At 49.1% G+C, this 15,897-nt stretch overlaps 2 protein-coding genes across 2 annotated transcripts; one reads left to right on the top strand and one right to left on the bottom strand.

Moving 5' to 3' along the window:
* Positions 1-1,420: 1,420 nt before the first annotated feature.
* Positions 1,421-11,037, bottom strand: LOC121834812. The gene is made up of 2 exons (XM_042288621.1): positions 10,895-11,037; positions 1,421-2,351 (listed from the first exon to the last, which is right to left on the bottom strand). The coding sequence occupies exons 1-2, from the start codon at positions 11,035-11,037 to the stop codon at positions 1,421-1,423; spliced, it is 1,074 nt and encodes a 357-aa protein (XP_042144555.1).
* On the top strand, positions 10,103-14,690 carry LOC121834836 (uncharacterized protein K02A2.6-like). The gene is made up of 2 exons (XM_042288722.1): positions 10,103-10,598; positions 10,915-14,690. Exon 2 carries the CDS (start codon positions 11,043-11,045, stop codon positions 14,247-14,249), a length of 3,207 nt encoding a protein of 1,068 aa, XP_042144656.1. The 5' UTR covers positions 10,103-10,598; positions 10,915-11,042; the 3' UTR covers positions 14,250-14,690.
* The last annotated feature ends 1,207 nt before the right edge of the window (positions 14,691-15,897 follow it).

Below are 15,897 nucleotides of genomic sequence, written 5' to 3'. Positions count from 1 at the left end.
AGGACGAAAATTAAGCGTCCACTTATGATCACTTCTTCTTCCTCCCACGGCCACCGTTCTCCCACGAATGCAAGCAAACAGCATCATCCTGTACGCTGCTTGTTTGCATTCGCAGCTCCATTGCCATCAGCACCAGTCTCTAATGTTGGCTAGGTGGCTCAGGTTGCCGCCCGAAACAAGGGGCATAGCAGTTACCATCCATCTATTCAACCGGCCTGTCCGGCGGCCATGGAAGCCCGGATTTTTGCTATGGACCTCGGGTAGGCGAAAGCCTTTATAGGCCAACCAGAGCCGCTTCACTTGCCCTTTCTCATGTTATGTGGTGTGACGATTGTTTCTAGACGCCTCCCCCGCCATTCCAAAACAGTAAGTGATTAGTCTACGCCGGCCGTCGGAGCCGATGCCCGGCAGTCGCCATTAGAGAGTTTTAGCTTACCGCGTACCGGGCGACCGCCGGGGTTACCGCGACCGCGACCATCGAGCCGGTACCGGACCGAGAGCGTAGCGGGTAAAGAACGTTTTAGCATACCGTAACCGCGCCTGACCGCGCCTATGGAAGTTTCTTCTTTCTCCAACGGCTGGAAAAAGTCATGATGATGATAGTGAATACCGGCGTGGTTCGTTTTTAAAGCGGTACATTTATTTGGACAAATGCCGCATAAAAAGCCACTTTTAAAAAATATTTTCCTCATTACGAGTAGTTATAGTGCTACTTCCTTGGTATACGACCAAGTAACTTAATTTTGTCTTGGCTAGCTTGCTAATAAATTGCAATGTAATGTTGGATCCTCTACTTTTCTTTCATATATTTGTTTGTTCCCTGTGATAAAAAAAACAAAACAAAAAACATGCGGTTACTTGAAGAGATTTGTGGCAACTGGTAATTTATTGGAGCGCGCAAATGAATAGGAAGCTTATTGGAACGAATGCAAGCCAAAAGAAAAAGTGAAATTGGTCGTTGTGTGAATATTTACACAGCGCGAGGTTAGTCTGCCTGAATTTGGCGATACTGTTTCTTCGCTGTAGATGGGCAGTGTGGCCAGTGCGGTACGACCGAAAACCTGGAGTCTTTAACGTGCACCACCAGTCATGGTTATACGAACGCAGCCGGTACGATGCTCGTCCAGATCGAACCGGGCAGGGACGGGGATTTGAACCCAGTGCTCTGAGTTCTGCAGCGCGAGCTTTCGCTACACGTGCTCCGAGCTGTGGTGCGTTAGCCCACTCGGCCACCGTTCTTTTTTTTTTTTTTTTATTTATTACATGGAAATATTTGACAACAGCAAGACAAACACATGGTAAGGTATCACATCCCAATTTCCATTACATATAATTCTCTATCTTATACTCTCATAGGCTGATTGTCGTGAATAGACAGAAGGAACAGAAAGGAATATTAAATAAATACAAATTTCACGTGCTAAAAGTCAGGTAGATTAATGCATCGATCAAAAAGAACATACCAATCTGGCCGCTCGTCAAGGTAGTTAAATACATTTCGTACATGCGTTACGGTTTCAATGAAATTTGATTTGGTAGATCGGGGAGGGTCCGCATTCCTGTCAATCATTCTTGTTTTCCAGAGGCTATGCAACCCCATTAATGTAAACAGATCGTAAGGAAAACTATCATTCAATTTTAAGGGCAAAAAACGGATTGTGTAAGCATTGATATTCAAGTCTTTTTTCAGTGTCCTTTGTAGGACATCCCAGAAAAGGTAAGCATCAGTGCAGAAAATAAAACAATGCTCTATAGTTTCCGGTTGGTTACAAAGGCGGCAATTGATTGACCACGGCACAAAAATTCCACGTTCGCGAAGCCAGGGTTTTACAGGTAACGTAGAAGTATGGAGCTTAAAGAAGAATGACTTTGCTGTAGGCGAGACATGTAGTTTTCGGACACGTCTGAGGACATCTTTTCCAGGGCCTTCACTATATATGCTTCGGTACAAAGGTTCAGGGAACGTTATGTCAATCAGATCAGCATATAAGACTTTGCGTGAAACCGTAAATAAATGCTCCAAAGAAAAACGAGCTGTTAGAAACTCAATCGCGCTCACTACTTCTTTGAGGTACCCCACAGGACGTGATGTGCTTGCGGGTATCGTCGTAACCACCAAATAAGGTAATGCACTCGCGAGTTCCGTCTGTAAGTAAGTGCGAAGGAAATGATGAGATGCAGTTTTGAAGAATAAAAATCGAGATATTACTTGCTTTAGGAAGATGTGTATGAGTCCGAGACCGCCGACATCGATGGGGCGAAAGAGGTTATCACGTCTTGTAGGTTCCCAATTGGAACTCCATATAAAAGTAGCAAACACTCTGTGGAATTTTTGAATATGGCTTCTGGTACAGCAAATCACCTGAAGTATATACCAAAGTTTGGCGGCGAGAAGCATATTACAGGCCTTAGCTCGCCCGAAAACTGACCACTGGTTGGATTTCATCTTGTCAGCTTGACATTTGATTTTTGACACCCGTTCAGTCCAGTAATGACCATTGTTACGGATACTGTTAAGAGGAACTCCTAAGTACTGAGGGGCAATGCAGCTCCACGATATTTCAGCATACTCTGAAGGTGTTGTGGCCCATTGCCCGCACCAGAAACCTACGCTTTTCTCCTTATTAACGAGTGCGCCGGTTGCGTCACAGAAGTTTTGTGTTATTGTAAGGACATTGTCGACGCTGCGTTTATCGGCACAAAAGAAAGCTATATCGTCTGCATATGCCAATACTTTAACTTCAGAAGAGTAGAGACGGAAACCTTCCACGATAGGGCTGTTAAGTACACTTAAACAGAGTGGTTCTAAATAAAGCGAGAATAAAAGCGGTGACAGCGGACATCCTTGTTTGACGGACGATTCCAGACGAATTCGATTTGAAAGTGAACCGTTAACTATAAGCCTGGTGGCACAGTTACGGTAACATAACTTAACACCCTTTAAAAGTGTTGGTCCTGGGTTTACATGACGTAAAATAGCAAACAGGAAAGCATGGGACACGCGATCAAATGCCTTAGCCAAGTCTACTTGAACCATGGCGACCTGACCGGCATGAAGAACGCAGCTTTCTATCACTGAACGCGCAACGTGGATGTTAGTTTGTATACGTCTCCCCCTAATCCCACAGGTTTGGTGGTCTCCAACAACAGATGACGTGACACACTGTAATCGTTTTGTCAAAATTTTAGCAAAAATTTTGTAATCTACGTTGCATAAACTAATTGGTCGATAGCCTTCAATGCGCTGTAATTTGTCTGGGTCTTGACTTTTAGGGATCAACACGGTATGGCTCTCATAAAATGACGGCGGTAAAGTTCCCATCTCATACGCCTCCAAAAACACCTCAAGTAGGAAAGGACATAGCAAGTCCTTGTATGTCTTGTAAAACTCTGCAGGGAGCCCATCAGGTCCTGGTGTTTTAGAATTTGGCAACTCGTCTACCGCGCATCGAACTTCTTCCAATGTTACTGGTCCACTGAGGAGATCTCGCTGAAGCTGCTTTACTTGGGGCATTAAAGAAACTAAGTTTTTTGCCAACTGGATGTCTAAATGTTGAGTTTTTCCAAATAGACTTTTGTAATGCAACTCAAATGCCTTCATGATGACTTCTTCGTTGTCTGAGAGTGTCCCATTACATTCTAAAACTCTAATTTTCTTTGAAAGGCCGTTACGCCTCTCATCATCGAGTGCACGACGCGTGGGTGTCTCTGAGGACAAGAAACGCCTACACCGGGACCGTACTAGTGCACCGTGTAAACGAATGTGCTCGTATTGCTGTAGCTGACATTTTACGCGAAGAATGTCTTCTTGGAACATACCAGGGTAGCTAAACTCGTGGAGCAAAACATTCTTTGCTTTTTGACGTAGCGGGGGGAGTGACCAAAAGAACGCCGCAAAGTTTCCTCCTCCCTGCGCGCGCTCAACTTCGCAACTTTTGACGAAAAATCCCCCGCGATCCCTAGGCGGTGCACGAGAGCACGAGACAGCGCGGGGAGGCGAGCGTTCACGCCGCTCGCTGTACGTCGTCTTTGGGCTCTCTAGCGCCGACAATCCCGTCATGCCTCGCCCAGGCGAGGAGCGAGAGCAGACGACGAGAGTTCGTCTGCTACGATGAGGCATTCGCTCGCACAGGGGAACTGAAAGAAAAAGTTGGTTTTCTGCTCGAAATCGCGTCCCGCGGGCCACAAACTCAAACGCGAGCTTGAATTGTAAGCGTCTGATATTTCACGAAGGGAGGAATTGACGGCCCGTCTTTTATTTGCGAAATTTGAGTCGTTTTGTAGCCGTACAGACGCTGAAACCTACCAGTGTGTAATGAAAGGCCCAGGACAATCACAGAGGCCGCGAAATCTAGCATCATTTGTGTATGGGTGACAAGTAGAACATTTTTCGACAAAAGCTCTACAGCAGAAACCTGTGACGTATTCACTCAGCGTCCAGGAAGGCTAAACATGGAGACGTTGCTCGAGACTCAAGCAAAGTCATATTTGAACGGCAGCTATTTTGCCCCGTCATATTTTGTTTTGAGAAAGCTCTCGTTCTGAATGCCCTCACCAGAGAAATAAAAAGCCTTGAAACGTATTGCTAGATGTTCCAAAGAACTAGGTTTAAGCCGTATCCTTTCAGTGGTTCACTCATAATACTATGCTTAAAACGAAGCAAGCTCGTGCGCGTACAGTGCCATCAATTTCCTCAAGCGTATGCTGTTTTGTAGTCAACTGGTTTCGGAAACTTACGCCGTCTGTAGATATCTCTGACAGCCAAGTTGCTTAAGTGGAAGTCATCGCAAATCTAAGTTCCACGTTGCAGCAACCAACGTTTAAACGATGGCAGCGACTGCGCTCTCGCATTCCCACTCATCACGTCGAACAAAAAGGCGCTAGTTTCGGTTTGAGGTCGGTACTTTTCTACAACATCTATGGCGACAGCATCAGTCTGCACTGGGTGCATTCGGCAAGTTCGTTCGGGGCCTGTTCTCCGTGCAGCACTCGGCGGGTGTAATGCGTTAGAACTCTCCTAGTGCAAGTCTGTATCGCGAATTGGGAGCCCTTCACTGGCCTCACCGGCGGCCATCGCTTGACGACAGGGAATATGCCGCGTCCTGTCTAGTTCTCCCTTCGTTTTCGTCCTTGTTGCTTTGGCCTTTTACACCATGAGGCAATACACGCAAGTCTAAGGAAGAAACATGCAAAAATTGGAAGCTTGTACGCGGTGCTCGAGGGCGAGCATTTTATGACGTGCTGTGATGTTTATGTCGGGTTCTTGGAGATCAAATAGACATTCGTCAAGCGTTTGAACATCGATTAAAAAAAAATTGGCCGGAGCACGATTGACTTTACCGACGTCGCTTGCTTCGGTTGCTAAATAAATGGCACGTCGAGCGACTGAACGGCACGCTCCGAGTTTTAGTTTGTCACGGAAGCCCTCACAGGAGTTCAAAGAAAAAGCTTTCACCATGAAGCACTATGTACAAGCGGTCAAAACGATGCGAAAATCCCCAGTAAAGGCATTCTAACTTATCGTTTGCTGAGCTTTGATGACTCCGAAATCACGGATGACTCCACAATAACTCTCGGTAGCCCTTGTCTCATTAAACACATAACAGTTAACGCCCAACAAAGTAGCCCTGGACCCTCAACCACACAACATTTAGTTAAACAAGATTGGTATTCTAACGCGTTTAATATTCTTGCCCACAATAGTAACTGTTATTTGCGGAAACATGATAGAAGTTTCATGGTAGAGAACTAACGTAATAAAATTGAGTTTTCCAGTTTCTCCTATAGCATGCATAAGATCGTGTCAAGCGATGACTGCCGGTGGTGCCGCTCGACCCCAGCAATACAGGCCTCTATCCACGTTCTAGCCTCCTAAGAAATCAGTGGTGCCAGTGCTATTAGACATAAATCGTTTATTTGCATCGGTACTCCCATACCTGCCGGATGTAGGGACGAGGCGCAAAACCGTACATCCGGCCAATATTGAAGCCGGTTTTCGGACGATATTGCCTCGACACTCGCCAAGAAGCAACGTGCTGTTTCGGCGACTCGTTTGTGTAATTTATTTGTTCAGTCATATTAATGGGTCCCGTGCCACTGTGTACACCCCAAAAAAGAAATGTACTGTGGTAATTACACCTTGAGGAGAAGCAGGCACGTAGCCAGATTTTTGTTTAAGGGGGGGGGGGGGGGGGGGCGCCGATGACAAAGTGCTCTATGAGGGGGAGGGAGGCCCCAGCAAAATGGAAAATTTCGGGGGGGGGGGGGGGGGCGGGAAGGCCAGGCGTTATGCCCCCCTTCCCCTCCCCTTGGCTACGTGCCTGACGAGAAGGGGTATTGTAGTTTTACATCTTTATAAAAAGGTGTAGGCATTATCATACGTTTTAAGAAACGTGTTTAAAAAATCACACATTTTTAAAGGTGTGAAGTTTACATTTCTTTTATAAGGTCCATCGCTACACTTATTAAGGTGTTAGTTATGGGACACCCCACTTACATGTTTAAAGGTGGGAAAATGCTTAAAGGGGCGATGCAACGATTTTTGTATTTTGCGCGAATACCGCTTAGAACGGACCCTGACGTTAATGACCTGTGAAATACCCGTTGGTTGTTGTTGAATCTCACCACACGCAATCGAAGTCGCAGAAAAAAATAAAGAAAAACGAGCAGAGTTCACCCCCTCAACTCGCAGCCAGAACAAGCGGCCACATGATCTGGAGCCGATTATATGCCGCCAATGTTGATCATAGCCACGCGCTGGGGTTGGCAAGGCACAGGACACGCGCTGAGTTCCAGACATTGTTACGGTTCGGCTGTTGTCGGCATTGCAGCGATTGGACACAGGACACTACCCGAATGCTTCTCGAGCTATTTATTATCACGAGCCCAAATCGAGTTTCCACGCCATGCTCGGGTCGAATCTATGAGCCGCATTCAAATATCGTCACTGGGCGGTACTGCTACCGCCCAGCTACGTCATCAGGTTTTGCGAAGGAGAGATTGAATGAAAACACTCGGTTTTGTCCTCGGAATTACAGCACAACAAAGGAGTTTCTTGGCCAGTGGCGTTGCGTGCGAGTATCCTTGATTCCCACTAGTGCCAGTAAGCTCGTGTAAAGTGAAAAACATTCCAATTGAATATCGTTGCACCGCCCCTTTAATGTGTATATACCTCTAACGGAAGACAATCTCTTTCATGTGATTACATCGCGTGCCGATTAAACGATCTGTCGATGACACGTCGTTCGATGAACTGACTTGACCGCCAATGAGTGACGACTGCCAGTAGAATTTCGGGGAAATAATTCTGCCGGCTGCCGGGAGACTCGACCCTACCCAAGAATTACCCCGGTTCTTGTTTGTTTTCCAACATTCTGAATTGTATACCAGCTTATTAGTACCTCTTCGAATATTACAGAAAAAAAAAAGCGATGGCAGCCGCAAAAGCTCTGACAGCCCGGTTCACTGTCATGTGGGAGACTGACAGGTGCTTGTCAGTCGCCACCATGCCTTGAAAGCTACCGGCTCCGAAGAACCGGAGCGCGCAGAGTCAACGCACAACGGCTTTCGATAGCCGGTACTGTCGCCGAAAGTCGTCGTCGGGGAGTTGAAAGGCGTCCCCGGTGGTCTCAGTAGCGACGCCGACGGTGGCGGAAGATAAGCTCGGCCGCTGCGTACGGCACCGCCATGTTGACAAAGTTTAACTTCGCCTCGATTCGAAGCGAAGATCTCGAGCTGAAACCACGGCTCTCGCAAAGTTCGGAAACGTCACTTTGACGTCAGCGACAACTTCGACAAACGAGGTTTCTTTTTTACACAAACTTCGGAGGGATTTTGAGCGTCAGCAGGTCGCCTAGGGACAATCTGCAAAGCATTAATTTTAGCTTGGCGTAGGGATGTCGGGACAAATGGGCGCTACGTCATCGGCGAAGCCGTTCAATCAGCGGGCTCCTCGCGCCCCTCACGCGCCGCACGCGCGCCTCGATGAACTTCGCTTCGAATGATTGACACCTCGCTCGGCGCGACGTCAGCGTCGTGAGAGTCCAATTAGCGCGTTCCGCAACTTTCGGACACAAAGTTGTGCTTGACGAGTTTAGCGACCCAGGTGTTTCGCACTCCAACTCGTGAAGCATACATAGATTTTTCAAAAGTGTAGCTTCTTCCTTCTTTGCATGAAAGGATGCAATGCACGCGCATTCGATTGCTTCATTCTTAACTTCCTGTTTGAAGGAGTCCCACTGAGCAAATATGCCAAATTTCTGATTCGTTGACACGTGATTAAAACATTCGCGGACACGTTTCTGAAAGTCTTGGTTGTCTAACAGTCTTGTATTTAGTTTCCATAAAGCCCAATTTGGTTGTGCCTTTCGCGGTGCGTCTGTTCCAAAACGGGTCTTTACAAGGCAGTGGTCCGAAAAGGAAATTGGTTTTAAGTCATAAGCAGTCACGTGTGAAATAAGCGAGCTTGAGACGTAAATACGATCGAGTCTCGCATTACTTGAAGCATGAAGGTGAGTGAATCGGAGAGTAGTATTTTGGGAAGCTCCGACGTCAAAAAGGTGATAGTCGAATGCAAGAGTCGGCCACCGTTCTCCCACGAATGCAAGCAAACAGCATCATCCTGTACGCTGCTTGTTTGCATTCGCAGCTCCATTGCCATCAGCACCAGTCTCTAATGTCGGCTAGGTGGCTCAGGTTGCCGCCCGAAACAAGGGGCATAGCAGTTACCATCCATCTATTCAACCGGCCTGTCCGGCGGCCATGGAAGCCCGGATTTTTGCTATGGACCTCGGGTAGGCGAAAGCCTTTATAGGCCAACCAGAGCCGCTTCACTTGCCCTTTCCCATGTTATGTGGTGCGACGATTGTTTCTAGACGCCTCCCCCGCCATTCCTAAACAGTAAGTGATTAGTCTACGCCGGCCGTCGGAGCCGATGCCCGGCAGTCGCCATTGACGGTAAACGCGGTAAACCGAGTAGCGTGGCATAATTGGCGCATGCGCAGTTCTGCAGTGACGGTCGCGGTAACCCCCCGGTCGCCCGGTAGGCGGTAAGCTAATACTCTCTATTGACGGTAAACGCGGTAAACCGAGTAGCGTGGCATAATTGGCGCATGCGCAGTGTTGTAATTGAGTTTATGAATCGCCACCAGGGTGCCCCTTTTCCTTTAATCGTCCTTGTGCGCGTGAATAAAGAAGAAGTGTAGCAGCGTTCGTCGGGGCTGGACGTGTCCTTTTTCCTACGGCGTGTCCGCTTGGCCGCGGGCCGCCGCTGCCCTCCACGCCATCGTCGTCGTACCGTAAGCCTTCCTGCGCATATATCCTAATGCAGTATAGCCCCTCAAACACTACATTCTGGCGACGAGGATAACTGGAATAACTGAGATCGAGCTACCTCGACAGATTTCAAGATGTCGGCGTTCGCGAGCACAGCTCCTCCGCCATTCATGTCAATACCGGGTGCCCCCGCGCTACCCTGGGCGATGTGGAAATTAATTTTTTTAAACCACTTAGATGCTATCGATGCCGACGCATTCACCCCGAGACGGAAACGGGCCCTGCTAATTGGAATGCTTGGCCAGGAGGGTCAACGGATCGTGTCCACCTTCAACCTAGCAGGAGCTGCCGTTAGCGCCGAGCTTACTGAATTCGACGTACTGCTCCAGTCATTAGATCGACACTTCGGCTTTACTACCAACGTAGTTCTCGAACGCAAGAAATTCTTAACTCGGGTTCAGGCCCCAGGAGAAAGCGTATTGGAATTCCTTGGTGCTTTGCGTCACCTGGGCTCCTTTTTCAATTTCGGAGCGACTTTAGAAGATCGCATCGCCGAGATTTTTCTGGCTGGACTACGATCATCAGAGGTACAAGATCGCTTAATCCGAGAGGCTGCGGGGGCTCAGCCACCAAGCCTCGAACGTGCTGTACTCCTTGCTCAGCAGTTCGAGCAGTCCTCTCGCGATTGCGATCAGTACCGCCAGCTATCAACAAATTTAAACTCGCAAGTACAGTCTTGTGTTGAGCGGGTCTTCGCGCCGCGGACGCAAGACAACGCCGCTCGACCGTCACCGTTATCAGGCCGTGTCCAAGACGGCGAGCGCCAGCAATTCGTTGCCTCCTCATCCCGAGCTGAAGGTTTCAATTTATCTCCGCGCCACCAACCGCGCCCAGCGGCTTGTGTTTGCGAGCGACGACCAGCACGTGACGCTTCTCCGGGAGCGCGTGCTTTCCGTTACGGTGCACCATTATGCGACTTTTGTGGTCGTCAACCCCACCCTCGGGACCGATGCCCCGCGTCGGGGGCTACGTGTTTTTCATGTGACAAAGCCGGACACTTCGCCAACGTGTGTCGGAGTCGTCCACCTCCATCCGCCTGCGATCGGCGCCAGCTGGCCTTTCCCGCTGGGCGCGGCCGAGGATCCGGTCGCCGACTTCCGCCAAACGGAGGCAACCGAGCGCGGGCCCCCATCCATGGCATCGTGACCTTCCCCGAGGAGGACGAGGACGAGGAGATCCTGTCCACTGTCTACACCGTCAGACCGGCCAGAAGTCCTTCGCAGCATGACCGTCACCGTAGCCTCAACTTCGTAGTCGACGTGGAGGTGAACAATTTTCCCATGTCCCTTCTGATTGACACTGGGTCCGAAGTCTCAATTCTCTCTGAAGCGACGTTTTCACGGCTCACGACTTCTAAAGAACTACAGTTAAGAAAACCGCCACGGACCCTCGTCCATTATCTGCGAGGGCAGATCCCCGTTCTGGGTTGTTTTTACGGACTTGTCAAATTTCAGGATCGGTCGGCGACTATTCTTTTTTATGTTGTTCGTGACGGCCGATCGCTCCTTGGCACCGATGCCGTGCGCGATCTGAAACTTATCCTTTCGGGCGCGTCTCTGACGTGTCGTATCGTTCATACAGGTGGCTCCCGTTCAACCATCCCGGGACATGTGACACCGGCTGGTGTTTCACAGCCAACGAGTCCCAGTCCATCAGGTTCTTCAGACGAGTCTCAGAGACCTTCGAAAGTATCTTCAGATCCATTGAACATGCCCAGTCCTCTAAATCGTTTTTCAAGTATCCCACATGAGCCATCTGTGCCAGGTGTATCTCCACCGAGGACACCAAGCACAGCTACGTCGAGGGACGTTTCCAAGCTTCCTGCTGGCTTCGAACATTTCGAAGATCTCTTTTCACCTGGTCTAGGTCTGGTAAAAAACCAAACCCATACGATCACCGTCCGTCGAAATGTGCCGCCAGTTCAAGCCAAGCTCCGTCGACTGCCGATCACCCTGCGTGACGTAGTAACGGCGGAGATCCTGAAGCTCGAGCAGCAGGGAGTTATCGAGCGCGTGAGTGCTTCGGAGTGGGTTTCGCCCATCGTGGTTGTTAAGAAGAAAGAGGGCGGCATCCGTATGTGTGTGGATCTCCGAGCGCCGAATAAGGCCATCGTTGTCGACTCTTTTCCGCTCCCACACATTGACGAGCTGTTGAACTCCTTAAGTGGAGCATCCCATTTTTCCAAGTTGGATCTCGCATCAGCATACTATCAGGTCCGGCTTGATCCTAAAAGCCGTGACCTTACAGCGTTCATCACTCATGAAGGCCTTTTTCGTTTCACACGAGTTTGTTTTGGCCTGGCTTCCGCGCCTGCAGCGTTCCAGAAGATCATGTCTAATATCCTTAAAGACTGCAAGGGCGTACAGTTTTACTTGGACGACGTCATTGTGTACGGTTCGTCTCAGCAAGAACACGATGAAAATCTGCATACTGTGCTCCAGAAAATTTCCCAAGCTGGGATGAAACTCAATAAGAAGGCCGTTTTTAGTGTCCAAGAGCTTACTTTTCTCGGACATCGTCTGTCGGCGGGAGGCTTAGCGCCCCTTCCGTCAAAGATAGACGTCGTTCTGAATTTTCCGGCGCCATGTGACCCTTCTCAGTTGAAGGCATTCTTGGGCCTTGTCGAATATTACAGTAAGTTTATCCAGCACTGTGCCACCATTGTGGAGCCCCTTCGTCGTCTTCTACGCAAGGGTGTGACTTTCGTCTGGTCGTCCGAAGCCGACACCAGTTTCCAGCAGATCAAGGCCTGCATTCAGCAGGCACCCATTTTGACTATGTTCGACCCTTGCCTCCCAGTTGTTGTGTCCACGGACGCCTCAAACTACGGGCTGGGAGCTGTTCTACAGCAACAGCATGGATCCCAGCTGAAGACTGTTGCTTTCGCCTCCCGTTCTCTCACGGAAGCAGAGCGAAAATACTCAACTGGGGAGAAAGAGGCTCTCGCAATCCTCTGGGCCTGCGAGAAATGGCACATCTACCTCTGGGGTCGACAGTTTACCATCCGGACCGACCACCAAGCATTGGTCACCCTGATGTCTACGCAAGGAGCTGGCGTTCGCCCATTGCGCATCAGCCGCTGGGTTGCCAGGCTCTTCAATTACAACTTTGTAATGGAGTACCGCAAAGGAACCGACAATGTCGTTGCTGATGCCCTTTCTCGCCTTCCAGTTCACGATACTGAAGATGGTACGACTTTTAGAGAAGAAATTGTTTCCATCGTCTGCGCTTCCCTCACAGAGAAGGATTTCCAGGAGGCAACTTCACGAGACCCTGCGTTGCGTGAAGTCATGAAATATACTTCATCATCATGGCCAGACGAAGGCAAGCTATCTCCAGAACTCAGGTCATATTTCGTTCTTAGAGATCAGCTTTCCGTGGTCGACGGACTCCTTTTCCAAGGGGAGAAGATCATCGTGCCGCCGAGTCTGCGCCAGAAGGTTATCGAGATCGGCCATGAGACCCATCAAGGAATATCGAGGACGACGAGTTTTATAAAGGAACTTTATTGGTGGCCACATATCGCAGAAAACATCAAGAACGTAATCCAGCATTGCACTGTTTGTCACTCCACCGACAAGCCCGCTAAGGCTTCCCCGGCGCCCCTACAGCCGGTAGCATTTCCTTCCCGTTCGTGGACCAAGCTTGCCATCGACATCGTTGGGCCGTTTGAGCAAGCCCCACCAAAAGAACGTTACTTCATTACTTTGGTAGACTACCACAGCAAGTGGCCGGAAGTGGCTTCGTCCCACAACGTCACGACAGCGTCAGTCGTTGACTTTTTGAAATCGATTTTTTCTCGAGAGGGCCTGCCTCTCGAGATAACAACAGATAACGGTCCACAATTCACATCCCATGAGTTCAACCAGTTCCTAGAGACAAATGGCATAAAACACGTAAAATCTTCCCTTTATCACCCTCAAGGTAATGGGCAAGTTGAAAGATTCAATAGAGTCCTAAAGTCCGTCATCCAGTTGGCAATGGTGCAACGCCGTCCGCTTCGAGAGGCCATCACTGAATACCTTGGAGTTTATCGAAGCACTCGGCATGCGGCCACAGGTGAAACCCCGGCGTTTCTGCTGCATGCAAGAAATCATCGGACTCGCCTACACATCCAAGGACGAGCAACTCCGGATCCACCTCTGCCTCGGCACATTGTCCAGCGCGACCTGCCGGAAAGGGTACAGGCGTACCAAGCAAAGATGAAAAAGTACTCGGACTCAAGGCGAGCAGTGAAAGTGCCATCTTTTAAAACAGGACAGTATGTAAAGGTCCATAAGCCAAGACACCATGGTAAATTTCAGCACAAGTATTCTGAACCACAGATGATTTCTGCGAAAATTGGTCCTTCGACATATACACTTGATGATGGTACAACATGGAATGCCGACAAATTTACTCGTACACCTCTCAAACCTACGTACTCACACAGATCACACAGATCATCCTGGGCGGCTGATGAAGCTTTGTTTCCTTGTGCACCTCTTCAGCCCATCCCTGCCGTTCCTCCCGTCAGCTTTTCACGAATTTCTCCACCTCCTGGTGTCTTCGGCACTGAACCACCCTCCGTGATTGGTCGTGAAGCGTCCGCCAGTGCTCCTCCTCCGCCTGGTCTACACTCTGTAGAATCAGAGCGAAGTTCCCCTAGACCAAGCCATCTGGACCTGTCCTCCCCCGCAAAGTCGTCACCGGAAGTGAGGGGAACTACCGAGTACAGCGAAGCATCAACTTCTGCCAGATCTGCTTCACCAACTCCGGATCATGACAATATCGAACAGGAGCAACCTTCTTTCATTCCTCTTGGTGGGCTGATGAATGACTATCCAGCTTCACGTCCCCCAGCCCGACCGCAGCGACCCAAGCAACGACCAGCTTGGCTCGACGACTATGTTTGCGATTATGTGTGTGCTGAATGAATTTTTGTGCCCTGTGTGCTCATGATGAAACGTTGCGGGATAGGATGTGTTGTAAATAGTTTTGGTTCCCAGATTTATTTCGTTCTTCATGTTCTCTCTTTTTTTTTATTTTACGGAAGGAAGAAAATGATATGTTGTAAATACCTTTCGTAGCCTGATAGATTTCGTTTCTTTTTGCTCTCCTTTTGCTTTATTTTATGAAGGGAGAAATGTTGTAATTGAGTTTATGAATCGCCACCAGGGTGCCCCTTTTCCTTTAATCGTCCTTGTGCGCGTGAATAAAGAAGAAGTGTAGCAGCGTTCGTCGGGGCTGGACGTGTCCTTTTTCCTACGGCGTGTCCGCTTGGCCGCGGGCCGCCGCTGCCCTCCACGCCATCGTCGTCGTACCGTAAGCCTTCCTGCGCATATATCCTAATGCAGTATAGCCCCTCAAACACTACACGCAGTTCTGCAGTGACGGTCGCGGTAACCCCCCGGTCGCCCGGTAGGCGGTAAGCTAATACTCTCTAATAACACGCCGCAACCGCCGCCAACCCCCGCCCCAACACTGGACACAACAGCCCACAACAAGCTCTCCGCAAAACGTTAAAAAAAAAATATATGTATATATATATAGTTTTGCTTGTCTTTACTTTTCCGACAGTGACGTCACGGAAGTCGCTGCCCCGTATCGACCTTCGAAAAAGGCGTCCCACCTCGATCAAGCGGCCATTGTGGTGCCGGTGCAGATAAGACTTTCGTTGTGTCGCTATTGCCTGAATTTGTGATAAGTTCTAATTATCACCTCTCTACTCTAAAATAAGAAAGAAGTTCATTGTATTTGTGTTAAACGTTTATTATTAACGAAAAGTGTACATATAATTCATTTGCATAACTAATTTTAAAAAGGTCATTTAACACCGGTTTTAGTTTCGTTTCGGTTTCAACTGGGATTGTTGGACTCATGTACCGTGTAACCCTGAAGAACCTAGTTGAGCTCAATGGTTGAGCTCAATGACAGTTGGGAGATGCCAATGAAATCCTGCCTTGCTGACTTTGTAGCAAGTACCGACTCAAATAAAGACACATGTCGAAGCTTTAACGAGATGCAAACACCCCACTTAAGTTGAGCTCCCGTTCGATTCGTCAAGACCATGGACCTACCGTCATTCGTCGACGATGAATGCACTATTAAGCAGGCCCCATTCATCTCGGCAAACCTGTTCAATTCCTCTGTCGGCAACTGCGTTGCCCGTACACAGCTCAGGAGCAGGGTCCCTGGACCTGACATCTGTCTTTGTTATTAATGGCTGCCGGTCCAGTCGCTTGTCGCCAAGCCATCACTCGGACGTGGACCTGACTGCACGGGCCCCCGGGATGATTGGATTGTCGTCTGCGAGGCGAAGTTCTGAGGAGGAGGGCAGAGATAAACCTCCCATTGTCTAACTCTGGATGAAAAAGAAGAGAAAAGGAAGGGAAAGCAGGGAAGGTGAAGGAAAAGGCGACTCACGTTGATGACCTCAGGATGGGGTTTCCAGCTCACGTTCTCCCCTTCTCCCTCTCCCGCAATCCCGAGGCCGCATTTCTTTTCTTTTTGTCTCGGTCTCCGCCACGAGATGGAGAGCGGTGATTGGCGGGTAGTCGGCGAAAATCTGACGAATGGGCTAGA

The sequence above is a fragment of the Ixodes scapularis genome, unplaced genomic scaffold (genome assembly GCF_016920785.2).
Source record: "Ixodes scapularis isolate PalLabHiFi unplaced genomic scaffold, ASM1692078v2 PGA_scaffold10__122_contigs__length_95168666, whole genome shotgun sequence".
Lineage (NCBI taxonomy): Eukaryota > Metazoa > Arthropoda > Arachnida > Ixodida > Ixodidae > Ixodes > Ixodes scapularis.
The sequence above is the reverse complement of the archived record's forward strand: the minus strand, read 5'-3'. Positions and strand labels throughout refer to the sequence as shown.